This window comes from Camelus bactrianus, chromosome 27 (genome assembly GCF_048773025.1).
Source record: "Camelus bactrianus isolate YW-2024 breed Bactrian camel chromosome 27, ASM4877302v1, whole genome shotgun sequence".
NCBI classification, from domain to species: Eukaryota; Metazoa; Chordata; class Mammalia; order Artiodactyla; family Camelidae; genus Camelus; species Camelus bactrianus.
This window is the reverse complement of record NC_133565.1, coordinates 26,586,833-26,609,883: the sequence shown is the minus strand read 5'-3', so window position 1 is coordinate 26,609,883 and position 23,051 is coordinate 26,586,833. Positions and strand designations below refer to the sequence as shown.

Here is a 23,051-nt window from a genome sequence, read left to right as displayed (position 1 = left end):
GTTTCAGTCATGCAGCATTGCACTTTGTTCTTCATTAAGGGTTTAAGCCATACCCTTCCTTGCTCTTGGTTCTGTCATGGTGAGGGGAAAGCACAATTGTATTTCTGTGGTCTTCTTAGAGACCTGAGCTAATTTAATTACATTTTTTACTCCTCTTCAGACAGAAAACTCTGAGAGAGAAAGGGACGTTTATGAGGAGCTGCTCACTCAAGCTGAAATTCAAGGCAATATAAACAAAGTCAATAGTAAGTATGTCCTGGGTCAGGCACCTAAGGGAATGTTACAGAATAATGTGAATGTCGATCTATTCTTGGACTGATGACATGGTTTATTTATTTTAGACATTTGTGGGTTTGCTTAGGAACTGTTGCTTATTTACTATCTTTTGTGTTCATTTATCTTCTCTTTGGGCTACCATTGTCTTCAGGCAGGCTCCCACTCCTCCATCTGCTTATCTGTTGTTACTTCCAGACTGAGTTTTCTAACTAGAGTTTTACTCTTTCACTCTCTGTTGCACCCTTTAAAAAAAATCTGAATAAGGATTTTATTTTTCTATTTTAAAGTAATATTATAGTTTTGTTTTTCTTTTAAAGAGTAATTCAAGTTAGCCAGAAAGAAACAAACAAATTAAAAATTAGACCCCTGTCACCTAGAAATAACCAGTATTGATATTTTCAACGTATCCTTCAAAACATATATTTAAACAAAAATGAAGTGGTACTATTCATATTGATTTTTTGTATATTGTACACTTTTGAGAAATTAACTTCTTGATAGTGTCATTTTCATTTTGTCACTCTTCTGCTAAAGAACATGCATTGGTTCCTTATTACTTGCCAAACAAAATGCAGATCACTAGCCTAGTGGAGTTCTTTATGCAGCATTTTGTGCATACAACTCTGTAGAAGTTCATTTGCCTAATTGCTTGCCATATGCATTGTGTTCACTGCGTGACTCAGGAAGAGTGGCTCTGGAGTGGTTCAGACTTGGGATTTGATCTCTTGAACTGATATTAATAGCTGTGGGAATTGGACACCTGTGGCATAGAATCGTTATGCAAATGATGAGATAATATATGTAAATATCCTAGTATTTCATTAAGCACTCAATAAATAGTATTATTATCACTTTTGTTAATCATGTAATCTCCCCACTATCATGCCCTCTTGCCTCATCTCTTACCTAATCCAAATTGTACCCATCATTCAAGACTCAGCGTAATTTTCACCTCAGTGCCTGTCCTGGCTCACAATACACTTGCCTTTCAAATCTCCTACAGCATTTATAGGCTAAACCACACAGTCTTGTATTTAATTATGTATTGTCTTATTTTGTTTACTTTTTGTTTCTGACATTTTTATAAACTTAAAATAGTGTTTACTTGTGAGTTCTGCATCTTTTCAAATCCTCATAATTCCTGGCATAGGGTAAGACTTACCAGAAGAACTAAAAAATTATTTGATTCAACCAGGCGTAATCTTGTTTTGCTCAAGATAATAATAATAGTATATTAATATTAATAATAGTAACCAGTGTCCTCTTTATTCGTTTGAAGATCATAATTTCTCACTTGAACTAATACTCTGAATAACTGGTGAGAATGTATAAGATTTTACTAACTCCATAGGATATAAAGTTCTAAATCCTGACCAGGAGACTTTGTATATTGTTCCATTCTGGTTCATTTAGGGTAATGACTTTCTGAACAGAGTAATAGTTCCATTCAGGTATGGGTCATTTATTGTGCTGTATCTGTATGAACACTACTTAAGTCAGCAAATGTAAACCAGAGTATCCTTGTACTTAGTTCTCTGTGTGAGAAGAAAGTTCAGCATGTTTCCTGCTGCATACAGTGCATAAAATAACTCTTCTTGCTTTACTAAGGGAATTTGCTCTATTATGTTGGTTGGGATTTTGTAACCTTTATAGCTTTACCTGGCTAATTATATGAGGATCAGTTATCAACACGTAAGAAAACAACCATGTGTATATGTTTTTAAAGTGTTCTGTGCATATTGTCACGTGGTCAGAGGAGCAAAACAGTAAACATTCCCTCAAATAGCTTTCAATGTAGTGAGGAAGGTAGGTAGGCAAATGAATAATTTCAGAGCAACTTGCTCAGAACAATACAATGAGTAATTTCAAGGCAACCAAAGGTGTGTGAAGTGCAGTCCTAGAATAAGAAGAAAATGATGACCTTTCTTTGAGGTTTGTACATGGACCTTCACTGGGACTCTTAGGGTAGATAAGAAGATGAGGATAAGGCAGAATTCCCCATGCAGGGACAATCTCTTCCTAGTAATAGAGAAAGAGGCAAGGGAAAGTTATATGTTAGGAAGACAGAGGGACTTTAGGTCCCAGGAATTGTCTTAATGTAATTGTAGATAAGATTGTTTCCTTAGGGCTTGAGAACCAGCAGTGAAGCCATTAACACTGCCCCAGAAGAAAGCCACAGGCCAAATAGTTAAAATTGAGAAAAAGTTTTTGTTTTTTGTCAAGTAGAATAAGGAAAACTCAAGTTAGATAATTAAAGCATAGTGGGAGAAAGTATTTAAATGATGTTCTAAACTTTATCATCTTTATAGTGTAAGTATTGGTAAATGTTCATTTAAATATTTACGTATTTAAGTAGTAAGATTATGTTTCTAGTAAAAGTAGAATTGACTTCATGCTTGGCAGATAGTCTGAGGTTCTACATTGCATACCTAGAGGAAGCCTGGCTGTTACCTATACCGATTTTATTTTCTGGTTCCTACTACTACAAATCTCCCTGAGGATGGACATACCTGTCTGTTTTGCTCACGGCTGTGTTTACATCAGGTGTGTAGTTAATGTTGTTGAAAGAATGGATGGTTAGTTGACTAATGGCCACATAGACCTGCAGCCTTGACTCAGGGAGCCACCACCTTTGTGTGCTGATCAGTGAGCCAAAGTGTAGGGAAGAATGTTGGGAAGAAGGAAACAGTCTCAGGAATCTAACCTTATCATCCTTTTACCTCTTGGTGTTATTTATTAGTTCTGCTTTTCCCCACTGCCCCATTCCCCATTTTCTAGCTTGAGACTTCATTTTCTCTTAGACTGTTTTTTCCCCCGTAACAGCTTATATTAATTTTCTTTTCTTTCTTTTCTTTTAACTAATGAAAATATTTAAAACTGATAAGTACTACTATGCCCCAAATATTTTGATTTTTACTATTTTATTATTGGTTTGTTTTGCTACTTTGGTGATAAAATCATATGTCCATCCGTGGGTGGGGCATGGGAAGGAGAAACTCTATTTTCCTTTCTAAAAATAGGGAAACTGAAAATAATACAGTAATTATGATTTTCCAGTAGCTGTCATTTCTGAAATCAGAAAATACGTTATTCTGACTTTCAACCTAGTAATAACCTTATTTACTTTACAATATACAAAATGTTTCCACATATATGATTTTATTTAATCTTAATAGCTCTGTGAGGAAGGTATCTTTATTATCATTTTCAGATGAAGGAAAGTCTGCATTTTTACTGTCAGATAGTATATGAGAGATCTTGTGTGACCTCAGGTTATGTGACTGGAAATAGAGGATATTGAGAGGGTGCAGAGAGCCTCTTCTCCACGTGGTCAGACCAGCTGTGGCGTCTGGGCTCTGATTGCTTTGGGTGGAGTATGTTCAGGAGATGCCAGGGTAGTGAAGGGATTCAGAATGATGCTGTATAAGAAACAGTTGGAGGAACTAAGCTCTTTAGTCAGGAGTAGACTGTCACAGGGATGAGGGAGGGGGTTGGATGTATTCAAGTATCAACTATAGGGTGAGAGCGTTAACAAATTTTTTTTAAACAAAATTGTCCAAAGGTGTAGTAAACTGCTGTGGGAGATACTTTTTCCTGTGTAGTAGTTTAGTCTGGACAATAACTTGGTATTTTAGACGGAATTTAGGCTCACATTATTGATGCCTCTATGTTGCTGCCCACATTGGTGCCAAGCTGTGTACATCTGGAAGCTTCTAAGTAGGCCAGGCGTGTGGTCCAGGAATCTGTTAACAATCTGAACACCTTGGGAACCTCTGGGCTTGATGATTTTAAGGTTCTCTTCCAACCTCAAGGTCTCATGCTTCTGTGATACTCCAGAATAAAGGCTATATGAACTCTATTTCCCTCATCTGGAACTAAGATTGATTTGCAGAAAGGAAAAATATTCTAGGCTATAATATTAACATAGTTTTCCCTTAAGCTTTTGCCTTTTTTTCTTCCTCAGTGCTTTCTGCATTAGCGAATGTAGACCTGGCTTTGGAGCAGGGATCTGCACTGGCCTTGTTCAAGGTTCTTCAGTCACCAGCTCTGAGCCTTCGAGGACTGCAGCAGCAGAACAGTGACTGGTACCTCAAGCAGCTCCTGAGTGATAGACAGCAGAAGAGACAGGTAAGAATATCCCGAGTTGAACCTGCAGGTGTTTATATACATCCATTTGAATCCCATGTTGTTGTTTAAAGATATTTATGGGGCCTTTTTCTTTCTAGTATACCTTTTTCTTCTGCATGTAAATTAAGTTGTTTAATAGCCTCAGATAGAGTACATGTTGTCTTCAGCTCTCTTTTGCTTTTAGAGTTGTAAATTCTCTTTTAAAATAAACAGTGCCTTCCCTCTGAATTTTACCACCCCTTCACTTGCAGTCTCTTAAATCCCCAACTAAAAAGCCTGAGTTTTTACATTCTTACTTTAGGAATTTCCACTTTAAAAAAACCATACCTCCCTACTTTGCTCAGGCCAACACTGGGCAAGTACTTACTGTGCAATAAGAATAGACCTTGTGGGATTATACTATGTGGTGTTTTTTTAGAACAAGCATGAGGGGCTTTTTTTTTTTCTTCTTTTTCTTTTTCTAAGTAAGGACAAGTATACATTTTACAGATTCCCAGCGTTGGCCAGAGTAAGCAGCATTAATGTGCTAATAATTCTGTAAACATTTTATCTCAGAACATTTTGATGCTTTTTACAAAATATGTTTTTTTTTTAACATGCTGGTATCTGGAAAATGAGTCTACCCCAGATTTGGCAAGGGCTTCTGGCTCTAGTTGGGGCTGCCAGTTTGGCTGCATGTAGCCTGAAGGTGTCACTTATGCCTGTGGCTCTCTGTCCCTGGTGACTGTTGTTGAGATATGAGAACTATAAGGTCTGGGGGCATAGGCAGGAGTGATCTTTATCTAAATGTTCTTTGCTTTTCTCAGAATGGTCAGGCTGATTCCCTGCAGAAGGAGGAACTACAGTCTGGAGTGGATGCTGCAAACAGTGCTGCCCAGCAGTATCAGAGAAGTAAGAGTTCTCTCAGTGGTGTCTACTGAAATATTGAGTAGAGGGGAGGAAAGTGGCTTTATGGCACTGAGGGGGTCTAAGCTCAGATTCTCCTTAACCCACCTTAAGCCTGTTAGCCACAGTCAACCACCAGGTACCTTTGGTGGCAATACGATTTCTTCAGTTTTAAAAGTAGAACTGGAGTCAGTGTAGGCTCACATTGGCTAGTAAAGATGTCATAGTTGGTTAGGGAAACATCTGGAGGAGGTGAGACGTAAGGGATTGATTGGTAAGATATGGATGATGAAAGAGGATAGAGAAGGATGTTCCTGATAAGAGGCAACAGGGAGAAAAGGAAGTGTGAGCAGAGGGACAGAAGGTGAAAGATGTATTTAAGAAATAATGGTTAGAATAAAATTTTTGTAGGTGTTTTAGGCTGAGTTGTGTAAGATAGAGGCTTGGAAAGATTATGGAAAACTTTGAATGGCAGCTTAATAGGCTGGTACTTTGTTTGCTGGGCTGCAGGGGAAGGATGTTTTAGGTAGAGAGCAGTGATGGCATGCAGGATGATTTGGAATGGGAAGAAAATAGGGGGGAGGAGAAAAAGAGGCTGCTTCTTAAAGATGAAAGTTCCACTTCAAACATCATGGATAATAGTTTATCCGCAGAAAATAACTTTATTCTGTGAAAATTGACATCTCCTTCCCCTCAGGGCTTCTCAGAGCCAACTGTATTTCTGACCTTCTGTTCTCTGTGCAGGGTTGGCGGCAGTGGCAGCGATTAATGCTGCAATCCAGAAGGGCGTCGCGGAGAAGACTGTTCAGGAACTAATGAATCCTGAAGCCCAGCTGCCCCAGGTGTATGCATTTGCTGCCGATCTTTATCAGAAGGAGCTGGCTACCCTGCAGCAACAGAGTCCAGAGGTAAGTTAACTGAACCTGTCCTGTTTGTGAGCAAAGTGGAGTGGAAGTGAATTAATACCCACTTCTTGGTGTAGTTGGGTAGAATTTTTTTTTTTTAACCAGAAACTTAGACATCTTATGGTTTTTTTGTTTATTGGTTTTTTTTTTTCCTTCTTTTTTTAATGGAGGTACTGGGGATTGAATTTAGGACCTCGTGCACACTAAGCATGTGCTCCACCATTGAGCTACACCCACTGTCCACCTCCCCCCTGACTCCTTATGGTTTATTAAACTCTGACCTCCCTTCATATTCCAGAATATCTTTCCTTATTCTTTCTCCCCCGTCTCCATTTCTGTATAGCATAACCTCACCCATCCTGAGCTCTCTGTTGCTGTGGAGATGTTGTCATCGGTGGCCCTAATCAACAGGGCGCTGGAATCCGGAGACATGAATACAGTGTGGAAACAGTTGAGCAGTTCAGTTACAGGCCTTACTAATATTGAAGAAGAAAACTGTCAGAGGTGGGTGCCCAGAGTGGTGGAATGAACCCATTAGGTAGCTGTACCTCTGTCTTTTGTGTGCCAGCCCTTTTATTTTCTTTGCAGGCATTGTGACTTTACTGTGATCATCTTTTTTTTTTTTTCTTTTCTATTTTGATTTATTTTATTCTTTATTATGCTGAAGGATTTATAGTAAATTTCAAGTATCTTAACATTCCACTCCTAAATATATAACTATGCTTGTGTAAAACAATGAGGCTATTTGTTATGTAGCAAAATTAATACTCTCTTACACACTGATAAAATCAACAGTACTTCTTTAATGCCCTCTAAACCTAGTCCATTTTCATACTTCCTCACTTGTTCTAAAACTGTTCTTTTCAGCTGGTTTGTTCAAACCAGGATCCGGTCCAGGACCACATGTTACATCTGGCTGTTGTGTTCCTTTGGTATCTTTTAATCTAGTATTGTCCCTTTCTTTATGACATTGAGTTGTTAAAGAGGTGGAGTCAGTTGTCCTATAAAATGTCCCATCTTCAGTTCTAATTGCTTCCTAATATTTGGTTTATTCTTATAAATTGGAAATAAGGTCTAAAAGTTTGTCAAGATTCAATTAAATATTTTTGGTAGTGTGTGTTTCATATTTTCTCGTAACAAGAGGCAGACTTTTGCACCATCAAAATGTCCAATTCCCCATTGCCATTCACCTAATATTTTTAACCCCAATTGATAATCCTTGCTGAAATCTGTACTTTTGGTGAGAGTCCCTGAATGGTGATTTGTTGATCTATCATTCCTTCTATGTTTATTAGCTGGTGTATAGCCTTGTTTTCTTGTCTTTAGAGGAGTTGCTTGAGCTGCTGCCTCTGATTCTAGAGTTGGTCTTGCCTGGAATTTAGACCATGTAATAGGCTGTTAAGAATAAGTGATATTCTTGCATTTTTACACTTTGTTCAAGGTAACTCCTCATTCCCAAAGCTGGCCTCTGGAATACCTTTGCTATCTCTGTTCCTTAGATCCTTTATTCCCAAGTCTCCTCATTCCTGTCACCCAAAATAGTCCTGAAAGTCCCTTTTCTTATATTACCTTTCATTGTTTCTTTTTGTGGGGGAATGGAGCAGATATCTCGATGAGTTGATGAAACTGAAAGCTCAGGCACACGCAGAGAATAATGAATTTATTACGTGGAATGACATCCAAGCTTGTGTGGACCATGTGAATCTGGTGGTGCAGGAGGAACATGAGAGTGAGTAATCTACTTCCTGTCCCCCCAGATAATGTCACAGTTAAAGATAGTGTGATTCCATGAGCTGATTCTAAATGCTACTCCTGGCAGGATTTTTGGAAATTGAAAAATATATAAACTCTAAACCTAAGGTTGGATATAGTTTTCAAAACTCCAGGCAAATATTATAATTAGATATGTATGTAATCATTACATTTTTCAGGAGGTGAATTGAACATGGTCTGTTTTTAAAATGCTGTTATAACAAGTGGTTCTGACCCTGACTACCTGGTGTTAGATCATATTGCACAGATTGAGGGCACAGTCCTCCTCAAGACTCCTCTCACTTCAGACACCAGCCTTACCCTCTGGAGTTCCCAGGTCACCACACTTCTGAAAAACTGGCCGTATGTTCAGTGGTCTCCCTCTACCCACTCAGGTTCAGTAATTTGCTAGAATGCCTCACAGAACTCAGGAAAGAACTATACTTATGATTACAGTTTCCTTATAAACGATACAAATCTGGTCCAATCTAAAGAAGAACCCAATAAGGGGGTGCCTGGTAGGGTCCCAGATTTGAAGCTTGTGTATCCTCAGGATGCATTGCCCTCCCAGCCAATCGATGTGTATTGCCACCAGGGAAGTGCACCTGAGCTTTGGCTATATCCACAGTTTTTGCTGGGGCTTCATTACATATGAATAATTGGTTGAATACTGGTTGAACTATTCCAGTCTACTACCCCTCCCTGGAGGTAAGGAGGCTGTGCTGATATCCTGGTGATCAAAGGGCTCAAAGCCCCAGTCTTCTAATCACATGGTTGGTCTTTGCAGCATGCCGAGCCCCCATCCAGAAGCTATCTAGGGGCCCACCAGGAGTCACCTGGTTGGCATAAACTCAGGTGTGGTCCTAAGAGCCCACCATGAATAACAAAGATACTCCTATCACTTGGGAAATTCCAAGGGTTTAGAGGCTTCTACCCATAAACCAGGGGCAAAGAAAGTCAGATTTTTTTTTATTATACAATAGAGTCTTTACAAAAGTAGGCCAGCTGCCTAGGATACCTGAGGAGTGAACATTTTTAGTTTTAATTAGTATTTCCTGTGAGAAATATGCAGTGATTTAGTGGAAGGAGCCTTGCCTTGGAGTGGGAAGCCCTGAGCTTTGATTCTCTACTTGCTGCTTGTTTGCTGTGTAATCTTGGAGAAGAGATCCCTAAGCCTCATTTTTTTTTTTCTATAAAAATGTTAAGCTTGGTGCCTTTTGGGGTGGGGGTAGGTTTATTTATTTATTTAATGGAGGTACTGGGGATTGAACCCAGGATCTTGTGCATGCTAAGCTATACCCTCCCCCTCCAATCATTATCACCCTTAAGTTAGAGCAATTAAAAATAAAACAAAAGGACTTGAGGTTTCAATAGGAGTATGGATACAAGGAGGTTTACTTAGATGAAACAAACACTAAATTTAAAGGAAAAAAATTAAATGCTGCTTAGTATTATGGATGACAAATTTTAGTTTGAATCATGGTAACTCGAGTAGAGGATTTATGATCATTTAGCATGTTTAAAGACTTATTTATATAATGTTTTAATTAAAAAATAACCTTTTGTCCCTTTTTTATTTAGGGATTTTAGCCATTGGTTTAATTAATGAAGCCCTGGATGAAGGTGATGCCCAAAAGACCCTGCAGGCTCTGCAGATTCCTGCAGCTAAACTTGAGGGGGTCCTTGCAGAAGTCGCCCAGCATTACCAAGACACACTAATCAGGGCAAAGAGAGAAAAAGCCCAGGTGAGTGGCACGAAGTTGATCCTTTCTCTTCAGAGAACTTCATTCCTCCTAGAACTGAGACAGAGGTAGGGAGGTTCACTCTGTGCCTATTCTTGGGCACCCTTAGATTCAGAGCACTGGAGGGCAACACAGCGCGAGAGACAGAGACTCCACCTTCCGGAAGCTTATGCTATTTTACACATTTGGTTTTTTGTTGTTCTTTGCTGTTACTGTTGTAAACACATCTCTTAACATCTCTTTAAATAAATTCTGTATCGAAATATAAGATCCAGAAAAATTCATAAGTTATAAGCATACGGTTGTATAAATGTTCAAAAGTGAGCATACCTATGTAATTGGTGCTCAGATTATAAAAAACATTAACAGAAGCCTCACTTCCATCCTTATTTACTCCCCCAGCCTGTGGTAACTACTATCCTGGTTTCTAACACCGCAGTTGAATTTTGTCAGGTTTTGAGCGGTACTTAACTTAGATCCTGCATTATGTACTCTCTTGTGTCTGGCTTCTTTTGCCCAACACAATGTTAGTGAAATTCATCCATGTGGTTGCGTGTAGCAATAGTTGGTTCATTCTCATTGTGGTGTACTATTCTGTTTTGTGGTTATATATTCTATTATTGGTGAGTTTTTAGCTGTTTTCACTTTATGGCTATTACAAATAGTGCTTCAATGGATATCCTAGTACATGTCTTTTGGTAAATATATGTATGCACTTCTATTTAGGTATACATTTAGAAGTGGAATATGTGGGTCATAAGGAATACATGTGTTAGTTAAGCTTTAGTAGATAATGTCATAAAATTGTTGTTGTTTTAAATAATGACTTTATTGAGATATAATTCACATACCATACAACTCACTTTTTTTTTAACATTTTTTATTGATTTATAATCATTTTACAATGTTGTGTTAAATTCCAGTGTAGAGCACAATTTTTCAGTTATACATGAACATATATATATTCATTGTCACATTTTTTTCTCTGTGAGCTACCATAAGATCTTGTGTGTATTTCCCTGTGCTATACAGTATAATCTTGTTTGTCTATTCTACAATTTTGAAATCCCGTCTGTCCCTTCCCACCCTCCAACCCCTTGGAAACCACAAGTTTGTATTCTATGTCTATGAATCTATTTCTGTTTTGTATTTATGCTTTGTTTTTTTGGTTTTGTTTTTGTTTTTGTACAACTCACTATTTTAAAAAGTCCAATTCAGTGTTGTTCCGTCTGTTCATGAAATTGTGCAACCATCACCACAATCAATTTTAGGACATTTTCGTCACCTGAGAAAGAAACCTGGTACACATTAGTAGTCACTCCTCATTTCCCTCAATCAGAGAGCCAGCCGTAGGTTATTATCAGTCTACTTTCTGTCTGGATTTGTGTATTCTGGACATTTCATATAAATGGGATCTTGTATGTGTGGTCCTTTCTGACTGGCTTCTTTCATTTAGCTTGGTTTATCTAAGCTGTAGCATGTATTTGTATTTTCTTTTTGTTTTGAATAATATTCCATTGTATGGCTAGCCCATATTTTATTTATCTGTTCATGAGTTGATGGTCGTATTTCCACTTTATGGCTATTAGGAATAACATTATGACTATAAAAGCTTTCCAAAGTAATTGTAACACAAACCAATCTTTTAAAAAGTATGTCTTGCCTCTCAGATAGTTTGTTGAGGAAATAGTCCTTTTGCTGAATAGGATGTTGTCATGTGTAGAGTAGGCTCTCAGATATTTGTTCTGTGATTAAAGCATAATGACATATGTTTTTCTAAATTGTGATTGATCTCCTTTAATGTTCTTCCTAACTAACAGTTGGATAAGGAGGAGCACAGAGCTTTCATTCCTGACTTAGAAGGTCCCTACAGTGAGGTTCTTGCAGCAGGCAGAAGAGCTCAGAGAAATTCTTTTACTCAGGGGGTTAGATTCTTTCTGAGAAGCCAAAAGTAGTAAAACAGACCAGGGCTTTCGTGTTATTGGAGATTTTGGACACTGACACCCTTGCGGGCTCTGTAAGCTTGGGTTGTGGGGGAGATGTGGGAAATATAATGTTGATAGATCTCCTTTGATTCCATTGTCATGAGAGTAGTTGACATTACTGCGTCCTAAACATGTAAATGTAGCAAGTACCAGGTTTTTCTTTAAGAGGTTCATTATTATGCAGGTCAGTTGTTCCAATGGTGAGGGTTGAATCACATCTCCTGGTTAGTAACCAGGAAATTGAGACAAAGGCATTAACTCATTTTACTTAGGTGAGGAGCAGCTGGCTGTCAAGAAGCTATAAATGGAAGTCTGTCTTTGGTATCAGTATATTGGATCAGAGCTTCCCAAACTTGACTGATCATTAGAACACTTGACTTGTATTCTTTGTTTTATGAGGGAGAGGTAATTAGGTTTCTTCATTGACTGCTGCTTGGAAGAGGTTCTGGGGATTGAACCCCTGACCTCTTGGGTGCTGAGCATGTGCTCTACCACTTGAGCTATATCATTTCCCCCATTAGAACACTTGAAAAGTCATTTTTTAAAATATAGATTCCTAAGCTTTAACTCTGTTTCTGCTAATTCAGAATCTGTAACCTGGGGCCTGGCTGCAATGATTCTGCATAGGCCAGTGGTGGTTAATGTTATTTTTGCTACATTATTAGTCCAAAAGGAGCCTTATATCTGACAGAGGAATGGGCTCTGAAAGAAGAGGTCCGGGTCTATGTCTAAAAAATGAAAGTAGATTGAGGATATAACTTGTACCTGCTCTCACTCATGTGATGGGCCTGACTCCTCCTTTTGTTTGGGTCATGGGAGTTGAACTTTTAGAGGATGTGACCAGAGTATGAAGCATTTCCTTTTGTTGTGGAATAACTTTTCAGAGTTCATCAGAGGCAGAGGCAGAGGAGAGATAGGAAAAGTTGCTTAACACTGCCAGGCTCAGCTGGTAGACTGCAGTTTAGGTGTAACTGTCTTTTTTTAAGCCTCAGCTCAACTTCTAAGTTTCTCTTGGGAGTAGTTTTAAAAATAATCAGCTGAGTTCCAAATTTAGCAAGCAAAATATCTTAACTTAAATTTGGCCTGTTTTTCTTATAATATCTTCATGTCTGGTTTTGGTATCAGGGTAATAAAAGCCTCATAGAATGAATGGGGAAGTGTTCCTTCCTCTTTTATGTTTTAGAAGAGTTTATAAAGAATTGATATTCATTCTTCTTTAAACATCTGGTAGAATTCACCAGTGAAGCCATATGATATGGTCCTGCATTTTTGGTTTTCTTTTGTTTTTGTATGACTATGTTTTGATTATGAGTCCATGTCTATCTATATTTGTTATAGGTCTGTTCAGATCTTCTTCAAGTAAAATACCTCTCTCTCTTTCTCCTTACCTTCTGAGAGTTCCATTGTGCATATATTAGTGTTATTGATGGTGTCCACAGGTTTCTGGGGCTTTGTTCATGTTTCTTCTTTCCTTTTCTTTACTGTTCCTTAGACTGGATGCTGTTCTTCAGACTGCATCATTTCAATTGACCTATCTTCAGGTTTACTGATTCTTCTCCTTGCTCAAATATGCTGAGTCCCTCAAGTGAATTTTGCATTTCAGTCATTGTATTTTTCAATTCCATAATTTAATCTGGTTCTTTTAAAATCAGTCAGTCTCATCTCTATTTGGTGAGACGTTGTTCTCATACTTTCCTTTAGTTCTTTAGATATGGTTTCCTTTAGTTATTTGAATATATTTAAGGTAACTGGTTTGTTTTTGTCTACTAAGTTCAATCTGGGTGGTTTCTGTTGTCTGCTTTTTTCCTGTTTGGACCTTGCTTTCTTGTTTCTTTGCATATCTTGTAATTTAAAATCTGGACATTTTAATAATATATAATGGGGCAACTCTGGAAATCTAGATTCTTATGTGTCCACTGAAGTCTCTGCTTGGTTACTAGTGGTCAGTTAATGATTAGACAGAAGTTTTCTTAAATGCCTAGAACCAGTAAAGCTCCCAGCCTTTGCTGAGGGCCTTTGTGTGTGTTGGGGCATGCCTTCAACACTCAGCCAGGCCGTTAACAATTTTGCTTTCCTTCACTTCATGCTTGCCCAGAGCCTTAAGGTCAGCCAGAGCTGAGAGCTTACAGCCTTATCTGATTTTTTCTGAGCATGTGCACAGCCCACACATACACTTTGGCTTTCTAGATTCCCATCCCAGGAATTTTTCAGAGCTTTTCAAAGATATCTGTGGACATATCATTCTCTAGCTTTTCCTTTTAAGCTTTTTGGTTAGCCTGTTATTTGCCTAAATTTTTATCCACGACCTCAGACATCTGTGATGTGAAACAATTACCTCTTACTGTTTTGGACAAATGCCCCTGGAGAAAAAGCTGTTTGCACTGGGCAAGCTCTAAGTCAGGTCAAATAAAGACAGCCTAGCTGTGGTCTTCCAAGGAACTATCTAACAGGTCAACTAAAGACTGTTCTCTGTGAATAGATAGGGCTTTGAAGGAGGTAGATGTGTATGGGGTGGGGGGAGGGGGGACAGAACACAGGAGAGAATAGGGCGATTTAAAGTGCCACAAAGCTCACTGTCCTTACTGAGTTCAACTATTTTTCTTGAATAAACTCTCTCTGATTGCTGCAAGTGTTTGGTTAATTTCTGTTGTTTTGAAAAGTTGATTCTGATGATTTTTGTCGGTGTTTTTGTTGCTTTTATGTAGGAGGGGATTTTCAGAGGACCTTCCTCTACCATTTTCACTGTTGTCACATCTCTATTTAAATTTAGTGCCTTTGAAATACTAAAAAGTAGATTACTGGTCATTGGGTCGTATTGTCTGAATGCCAAGGCATGGATATCAGGGATTCTCAAGGAACCCATGTTATAATTAGAAATATGAATGATTCTTAAGTCTCTCTTTTCTTCCCCCACCTCACAGTGTCTGTGTACACTGACGTGCATACATGCATGTCGCTAAAAATCAGCTCATATGTACTGGCATAGCTGTACCAGTTGTTAGACTACTCAAATACTTTTGTTTGGTACATTGCTGCAGTCCCAGTCCTCCCAAATCTGTGCCACCCACAGTTCTAGCTCTCCCTGAACTTCCACTATGCTGCAGCTAAAGGATTAATACATAAACCAAAAAGGGGCCATAAGATCTCTACTCCACTCTGTTTGATCAGTGCTTGTGTTGATAAATATATGCTGTATAGATTCATGTATGTGTTTTACATGTATATATGGCATGGTTTGCATGTGTATGTATGTGTGATGAGAGATAAAACATTTCATCTATATTATATGTATATGTACTATATCTCTAATACACAGATATATATAATACTTACACATGCATTACATATGTGTAATATTCACCGTCACACAGGCATCCATGCCATGTATAACAGGAGACACTTTTAAGAGAGTTTTAAGGGGTGAGAAGTGCCCTTTACTGGTGTGTGTGTGCATGTGCTTCCCATATATATGCACACACATAAGGGCCATTCTTCCATCTCTTCTCCATTTCCCTTCCTTGTATCTTGTGGCTCCTCCACCTCTTTTATCTCCAATCATTGCCCACTCCTCTTTGATTCTTATTTCTGGTTCCTATCTCTCTGCCTCTTCTAAAATGCAGTTGATGTGCTTCTAAGCGTCACTGTTGTTAGGGGACATTATTTCAGTATATTTTATAAAGGATTTTCATATTAAATCTGTTTTATCTCAATATTCTCTTAAGTATCTCATTCAGGGTTTTAACTCCCTACTAAGTGATTTGAGTTGATCTTTAGAGCAAACTTTCACAGGAGGATGTTGGCTTTTGTCATCTTATTAGATCTAATTGGAGCAGAGAGAACCTGTTCTTCCCTTACACTGGAATGAGACGGTGTATGTCGTCTACCTTTCCTTCTTTAGTCTGGTGAAGAGGAAATCATATTTCCCTGACACACCTGAGACACTGATCCATTGCCTTTTTTTTTTTGTCTTTCATACCACAGTTCTGTCGCTTGTTTCTTAGGGGAGAATGTATGGAAGGTTTTGTTTTAATCTTTTTGCTGTAGTCTGTATGGGGCAGAGAAGACAGAACTCTGAATGGTTAGAGTTCTTGATAAGCTATGCCTTTCTCTGGATGCAAGGAAGGTTGTGCCAACCCTCCCAGCTTTGCTTATTATAGATTCGGCTTAGAGATACCTAATGTGTGATTGGCCTAAAAGTGAACTAAATATGGTCTGGTTCTGTTTTTAGGGTACAAGGATGTTTATGCCACTTCTCTTAGAGACTGCACCTTCAGCCCTCTAGCTTATGACTCTCAGTTTAAGTTGTCGCAAAGCTGTGGCTGACTCATTGTGTTGTCTCATATTGAAACTATTTCTTACCATTTCCAGTAATTATTCATAGGACTCTAGGGATTGTGTGCAGCCATGTTCTATTTTTAGTAACAGAAAGTGACCATTGGTAGGAAAGTGCTAAATTCTCCTGCTAGTAGGTGACTTGGTCTTGCATTCTGTTTATCTGGTTACTCCTTTCCTTTCTCAAGACTGTGAGCTTCTTAAATTGGGATAGTGCCCCTTACTACTGTAACCCCAGCACTTATAATTAATTTAGTTAAACCATCTTTCTTTCTAGGGAGAAAACACTGGTTCGATTTCAGATGCCTTCCTTTGGCCTTATCCGGTCACCACCGTGCTTTATATATTGCAAGGATCTGTGACTGCTTAGCTTTGCTGAGTGACATATTGTGTCTCTCCCCCAAGTAATGCAGGAAGAAAGCCAAGCCTCCTCTAAGGTTTTACAAGTTCAACTCCTGGGCCTGCTGAAGGCGCGGAAACTTTCCATTTTGCCTCAGAGCCCAGACCCTTCCACATCTGGCAACATGGTTATAGTTACTGACCCCAGATACCTCATTGGTACTTTGGTAAATTAATTTACATCAGGTAGTCTTGATGGATTTTTGAGCTGCTATTTATCCCAACTGCTCTTAGCTCAAGCCTTAGGAGTAGTTACTTTTGTTGGGTCTGCCAGGATTTCTTCAAACATGACTCTCGCAACCTGGTTACTTTAACACCTGAGGTGCCTCACCTTTTCTGGAGAAAAAGACTCCACTTCTATTTCACCTCTGTCCCTAGTATTCAACTCAAACTACACTGTGGAGTAGAGAGGCTTTGTTGGCCATATTGAGGAAACTAAGCACTATTTATTATGTTTCTGTGTGAAAATATGTTTTTAAATTTCCAACAACTGATTTAACACTCAAGTTTTAGAATAGAAGCTGGTAATAAGTTTAGATTGCCTATAGTGACTCCTGGCTTTACATGTGATGAAGTCTTGAGAGTCTTAAAAACAGTAGTCAATAGAGAATATCAACTTCCTCTGAATATTGTTGGCAAGGAGGTTTTCTAAAAAGTACTGCATGTTCATATGCATACTGTGGTTTTTGTCACAGTATGTAAGTCCCTGGGCCCCTTCCCAGTGTGGTCCTTTTGCCCTTTCTGGCCGCTCTTGACCTCCTGAGTGACTAATTTATCTTCATATATCCATCACCTACATCCAAGGCATTTCTCTTGTAACCTCTTACTGGTATTTTGATGCCTGGCTTCTTCGATTTGACTTTTCCATGTGTCTTGTATATTTGAAACTTCTTCCTCTGTATCTAATTGCCTCAGAAGCCCCATCACAATATGTACTCTGATTTCATGACTCTAATGTTTTGCTTTCAATGGTGTGCAGGAGACCCAGGATGAGTCAGCTGTGTTGTGGTTGGATGAAATCCAAGGTGGAATCTGTCAGTCCAACAAAGACACCCAAGAGGCACAGAGGTGTATGTGTCAGTTTTATTTGTTTTGGTGGAGAGTGGGGGTGGCAAGGTGCTCCATCTCAGTACTCAACCTGACCAAGACAGAGAGATGTTGGTGGGAACAGTTTGCCAGTAGGTGAATCTAGACACTTTCTGAACTATTCCAGTAACAGTTCTCTTCTGGGATAGTTGCCTTAGGAATTTTTGCCATTAATGAAGCAGTAGAGAGCGGCGATGTTGGCAAAACACTGAGTGCCCTTCGTTCCCCTGATGTCGGCTTGTATGGAGTCATCCCTGAATGTGGTGAGACTTACCAGAGTGATCTTGCTGAAGCCAAGAAGAAAAAACTGGCAGCAGGTGAGTTATGGGTAAATAAATATGTGCCCTGAAAGTAAGAACTTGAACGTATGATGGGACAAGCTGGGGGGACGTACTTCAGAAGAACAGTATTAGTCTTATTTTAAAGACCCAAGGAGATAATATTCCTGTTTTGTTGTTGTTGTTGTTGTTGTTGTTGTTGTTGTTGTTGTTGTTTTTGAAAAGTTTTTTCAAAGTTTTGAAAACATTCTTTTCTCCCCCTTGAGGGCAGCTATGTTAAAAGGGTCAATTTTCTGAAAATGAGGGAAGGATCAAAATATTTGACTGCTTATCTGGTATAGAGTATCTGTAGTTCTGATTACCTAAGCCTATAAATAGTTAGAAATAGTTTATCTGCAAGAAGGGGAAAAAATAAGATTTTTCATCCTATTTCATGGCCTTTGTTTTATTAACTAGAGAGGCCGAATGGTTGTAAGTCTTTTATCAGAGTAGTTTCCTGACATACAATCTCTTACTTAGGAATAGGCTTCGGAAGGAACCAAGGTAGTCAAGGTTAATTTTCCTGTTTGGATTCCATAGGTATTTTCTTTTTATAACATAAATATGAATGACTAAATGAGATACTATGAAGTCATGATTTGAGGGACTTAGAATGTCCCTTTACTCTCACAGACCCAAGGAATAGGTTTTTGGAATGGTCTTTATTTAGGTTGTTAAACCCGACTGGAACAATCTTGTAATGTTAGACGTGCGAATGTGGGGAATGTGGCTCTGGGTGTCTTTGATCTTTCCTGTCTCTTCCGTCAGGAGATAACAGCAGCAAGTGGGTGAAGCACTGGGTGAAAGGTGGGTATCATTATTACCACAATCTGGAGACCCAGGAAGGAGGATGGGATGAACCCCCAGACTTTGTGCAAAATTCTTTGCAGCTTTCTCGGGAGGAGATCCAGGTAGGTCACATTTTTTTCACAAAAGAAGAAGCTGAGAGAAAGTATCTGCATTTTAGAGCTAATATTAGGAGGAACAGGGCATGTGGTCAGGAGCTCTAGACTAAAATTAAAGCTACATAACAAACTAATTTGGAGTAATTTTTTTCTTGTGGGAGTGCCTGAGGCCTAAATTAGTAAGACATCTGGATTATAAAATTAAGTCAGATAAATTATGTACTTATTAAAAAATTTGGATGATCCAGCAAAGACGAAAAACTGAAAATTGCACTGACTCATTAAATGCAACTACTATTAATCTTCCCAATGTATATTTTTAATCCCTTTTCTGACTATTCCACAAACTCCAAACTGTACTGTATTAGAATATAACCTACAATTCACATGAAGTTAGCATTTTTATAGCTGTTTTTAAGTGTTTTTTTCCCATTCCCTGTGTCTTTGCTTATGCTGTTCATTTTTACTGGAATTTCATCATTCAACAGTTTCTGAAGGCCTCCTTAAATGTACCAGACACCCTTCTAAGCAATGGAGATATAGTCGTGAACAAAACAAAGCCCCTGCTGTCATGAGATGTCCCTCCCCTGCCATCTACGTCTGTCAAAATTCTATCCTTCCAGACATACCCATGTCAGGTGTCACTGCCTCGATGAATCTTCTTAAAATTCCTTTTCCTTCCCCTCTCCATCCTCGTAGTCTTGTATTCATTCAGAATTTAACCACCTTGGATTTGAATTTCAGTCATGTCTGTACTTGTTTTATGCCCACTGCTGGTCTGTAAGGTGAGCTGGTAAGTTTGCAACCTTGTATGTAATGGCCAATTATCTTGTCCTTGGTGGGCTATTGAGCACTTTCAGTGTTAAATGGCACTGAGCTCATGTTCATTAAACTGGAGTTGTCTAATGAACATTAAAGGAGAGGAAAATACATTGAGGGAAGCTGTTCAATAAGCTCCTGTAGGTCATGATAAGACACATTATGAACAGGCACAAAGATTCTTAGAGAGAAAGGACAGTACAGGACTTCTGAAAGGTCATCTGCTTCCATTGGGCATTATTTCCCAAGTCCTTTGAACACATGGAATATACACATATGTAAAAAGTGAAGCAGTCTCTTTATTCAGAACTTACCGATCAGAGGGATGAGTTTCTATCCTGTGTATAAAATTGTCCTCTTTGGGAAATTATAGTCTCTTACTTCCCTAGTGTTTCATCGTTACTGCTGATGGTTTCACAAGTGATTACATTTAAGTAAACTCGGTGAACTCTGTGTTGGGTGTTGAGGGGATATAAAGATGTATCAAAGAATCTGCCTCCCAGTTCACAGTGTTGTGGTGAGAACAGCAGGCACAGAGTACCGCGGTGTAAGCCAGAGAGAAACAGATGCTCTCGGAACAGTAAAACAGAGGAAATGTTAGGGAAGCAGTTAATTCTGTCCTGGAGAAAGAAAGCACAGATAACATTTAGCAGGTGGGAAAAAGGCGGAAGGCTATTCTGAACAGAGAGGACAACGTGGGAAAGGCACCAAGGGCTAGAGGAATGTGGGCCACTGAAGGGAGATCGAGTGGTCCTGATGATGGTGTGCAGAGGAGGAGGCAGAGCAGAGAGGCTCAGACCTGGCCGGCCACATTTAGGAAGCCAGGCTGCATCTTCCAGCGTGGTGATTTTTAACTCTTCGGGTCATGAACACCTTTGAGAGTCTTACTGTCTTCTACAGAGACACTCATACTTAGTGTTTTGCATGTGGCCCTAAGAATTTTAAACAGCACATTACCTAACCTCCTCCTACTTCTCTAAAAATAAAAATAAAAGAAACGTGACCATCAAATTAGTTCTCCTTCTCTCCTTTTTCCTTCCTTTCAGTGAGTCTGGATTTTCACTGCCTCCTTCATCATTTCCTTTCCCCCCCAAAAAAAAATTTATCCTAAATTTATCATTCATCTTGTCTCCTTATTTCATTCTCTCCCAGTTCCTTGCAGAGCTAGTACTCCACCTCCTCTCATTTTTTTCTATTATTCTAATATGTAAGATGATCAGCCCTTTTCAGAATTTAGTGTGTACCTACATAAATCACCTGGGAACCTTGTAAAGTGAAGACTGATTCTGTGGGCCTGAGAGTCTGCATTTCAGACCAGTCCCTAGGTGATGCTGATGCTGCTGGTCCAAGGATATACTTTTAAGCATCAGCCTACATACGTAATCATGTCTCCCTTGTCTTAAAAAAAAGAAAAATTGTAAGCCTGTAGAACTTTTCTGATTTTGCTGTGCCTATAAGTTCATACTCTGTTCTTGCTAAGTGCCTTGAAATTAGTCTGCCCCACATTATCCAGCTTTTACTTTAATAAAACTCTTATTTTAGAATTTATTCTAAATTAAGGGGATCTCATCATAACTGACTTCTCACTGTGTTCTCTTCCTTAAACTCTCAACTCTTTGGCTTCTCTGGTGCCATTCTCTTCTGGTTCTACTTCTGAGTGTCCCTTCTTAATCTCTCACTACTTTCCTTTTCTCTACCTCCTTGAATTATATCAGAATCTCACTGGCACCTTCTCTTCCTCTAAACAGTCTTACTGAGTAATCTCATTCAAGCCTGTGGCTCCAGCTCTCACCTGTGTGCTTGCAAATCCTAAATCTTGTTCCTCCAGACTTTAGTCCTTTTTTTACCACCACCAGGTTTGCCTTTCCACTTATAGTTTAGGTGCCCAGCAGACACCTCAACAGTTCAATGGAAAAACCAGGGCTGAAATAGTATATAAGGGTGTATTTTTAACTCATAGAATTATTCTGGAGTTGAGCAGTCCAGGGAAGGTGTGGTGGCTCCCCAGTGTCATCTGTCCCCAGGTCCTTCTGTCTTTCTGCTCTGCAATTCTTAGCATGTGGCTTCCATTCTCAGGATCACCTTGTCATCCAGAAGGATAGCAGGCAGGGAGTAGGAAGATGGGAAGAAGAGCAAAACAGGCATAATACCAGCTGTCTGTCTGTCTCTCAAAGAGTTCTCCTAGAGATCTTACCACACTACTTGTGCTTACATCACATGACCTATCCCTGGCTCATAGCTACTCTGCTAACAGTGCTGCGTCTCTAAAAAGAAATCTGATGGTTTTATTCCTGTTTGAAAGTTTGCTGGCTCTGGTTCTCCAGTGCCTGTAGTAACTGGAGTCCAAACACTTTAAGTTACTTCTCAAGACCATTTGCAGTCTGGCCCTCCCCTGCAGTGTCTCCACTGTGGCGTTCTAGGGACTCTGGGCCTTGGTATTGGCACCTGTCACTCTGTCTTCTTGTCAACAGTGACCCCAGATCAGCAAGCACAGTTCCTGACACAGTCAGTGTTGGGTAGGTGAGTGAGTAAAGGAAATAACATATGAAGTAAAAGATCAGGTTTTTGCTTATGACTTTTTGGGGGGATGTGAGAACAACTTGGCCTTGAAAAATAGACCTGAAGTCTTCATTCCTGTTTCTTGGCTGAAGGTCTAGTGTAGGCGTAGAAAGCAGTGAGGGTTACTTTGCATGCTGTGGATGATACTGTTAAAATTTTTGTCCATTCTCACCTTTGTATATCTTCTCTCGTCACCAAATGCTTCTTCAGAGTTCCATCTCGGGGGTGACTGCCGCGTACAACCGAGAGCAGCTTTGGCTGGCCAACGAAGGCTTGGTCACCAAGCTGCAGGCCTGCTGCCGGGGATACTTAGTTCGACAGGAATTCCGATCCCGGATGAATTTCCTGAAGAAACAAGTCCCTGCAATCACCTGCATTCAGGTATTTCAGAGCCTAAGACACAGCACGTGGGCCTCTAGAGCAGGGGTAATAAACAGTCAGCTCCTACAGTCCAACGTCTGAGTGTGTTTTTTGCCTTCTGACCTCTTAGCCTCATCCTTCTTCTGACGAGCAATTCGTCTGCTGCCACGGTAAACAGAGTGCTTAATGGTGTTTAGTGGTGAGCTGCCCAGCTCAGTGGCACTTCTTCTCGGACACCTCGTTGTCTTCTAAGACTGTTCCCTTGTGTGGATTTGAATGTCACGGGAAACAACTGTGATTTTGCTTCAGTGACAGGGTAGCACAGTGTCACGGAAAGAATTCTGAGTCAAGAATTATGGCTCCACCACTGCCGGGTAGTGGGGAACCTCTCTAAGTTTGTTCCCTTATCTGTAAGTGGAGATACTGGTATTTATCTTTTCCACCTGATTTGTTGTGAGGAGCCCGTAAGAGAGCCTGTGTGGATGCACTTTCAAAGGTGTAAAGTGCTCTGCTGGCGTCAGGGAAGTGGGGGTTGCCCAGTGTGCTCTCCTGGTGGAGTTACACCCAGGACCTCCTTCCCGTCACTGATAGATGTGGTCCT

General features: G+C 39.5%; 1 protein-coding gene across 1 annotated transcript in view; it reads left to right on the top strand.

The window, feature by feature from the left end:
* The window catches only part of IQGAP1 (IQ motif containing GTPase activating protein 1), a 90,772-nt gene that overhangs the window by 43,433 nt on the left and 24,288 nt on the right, over positions 1-23,051 (top strand). Inside the window, exons 9-19 of the mRNA XM_074354185.1 lie at positions 161-245; positions 4,241-4,404; positions 5,211-5,295; positions 6,034-6,197; positions 6,538-6,698; positions 7,799-7,923; positions 9,528-9,691; positions 17,384-17,474; positions 17,640-17,807; positions 18,576-18,718; positions 22,301-22,471. Coding sequence (XP_074210286.1) covers positions 161-245; positions 4,241-4,404; positions 5,211-5,295; positions 6,034-6,197; positions 6,538-6,698; positions 7,799-7,923; positions 9,528-9,691; positions 17,384-17,474; positions 17,640-17,807; positions 18,576-18,718; positions 22,301-22,471 — 1,521 coding nt within the window. The remainder of the gene's footprint in view (positions 1-160; positions 246-4,240; positions 4,405-5,210; positions 5,296-6,033; positions 6,198-6,537; positions 6,699-7,798; positions 7,924-9,527; positions 9,692-17,383; positions 17,475-17,639; positions 17,808-18,575; positions 18,719-22,300; positions 22,472-23,051) is intronic.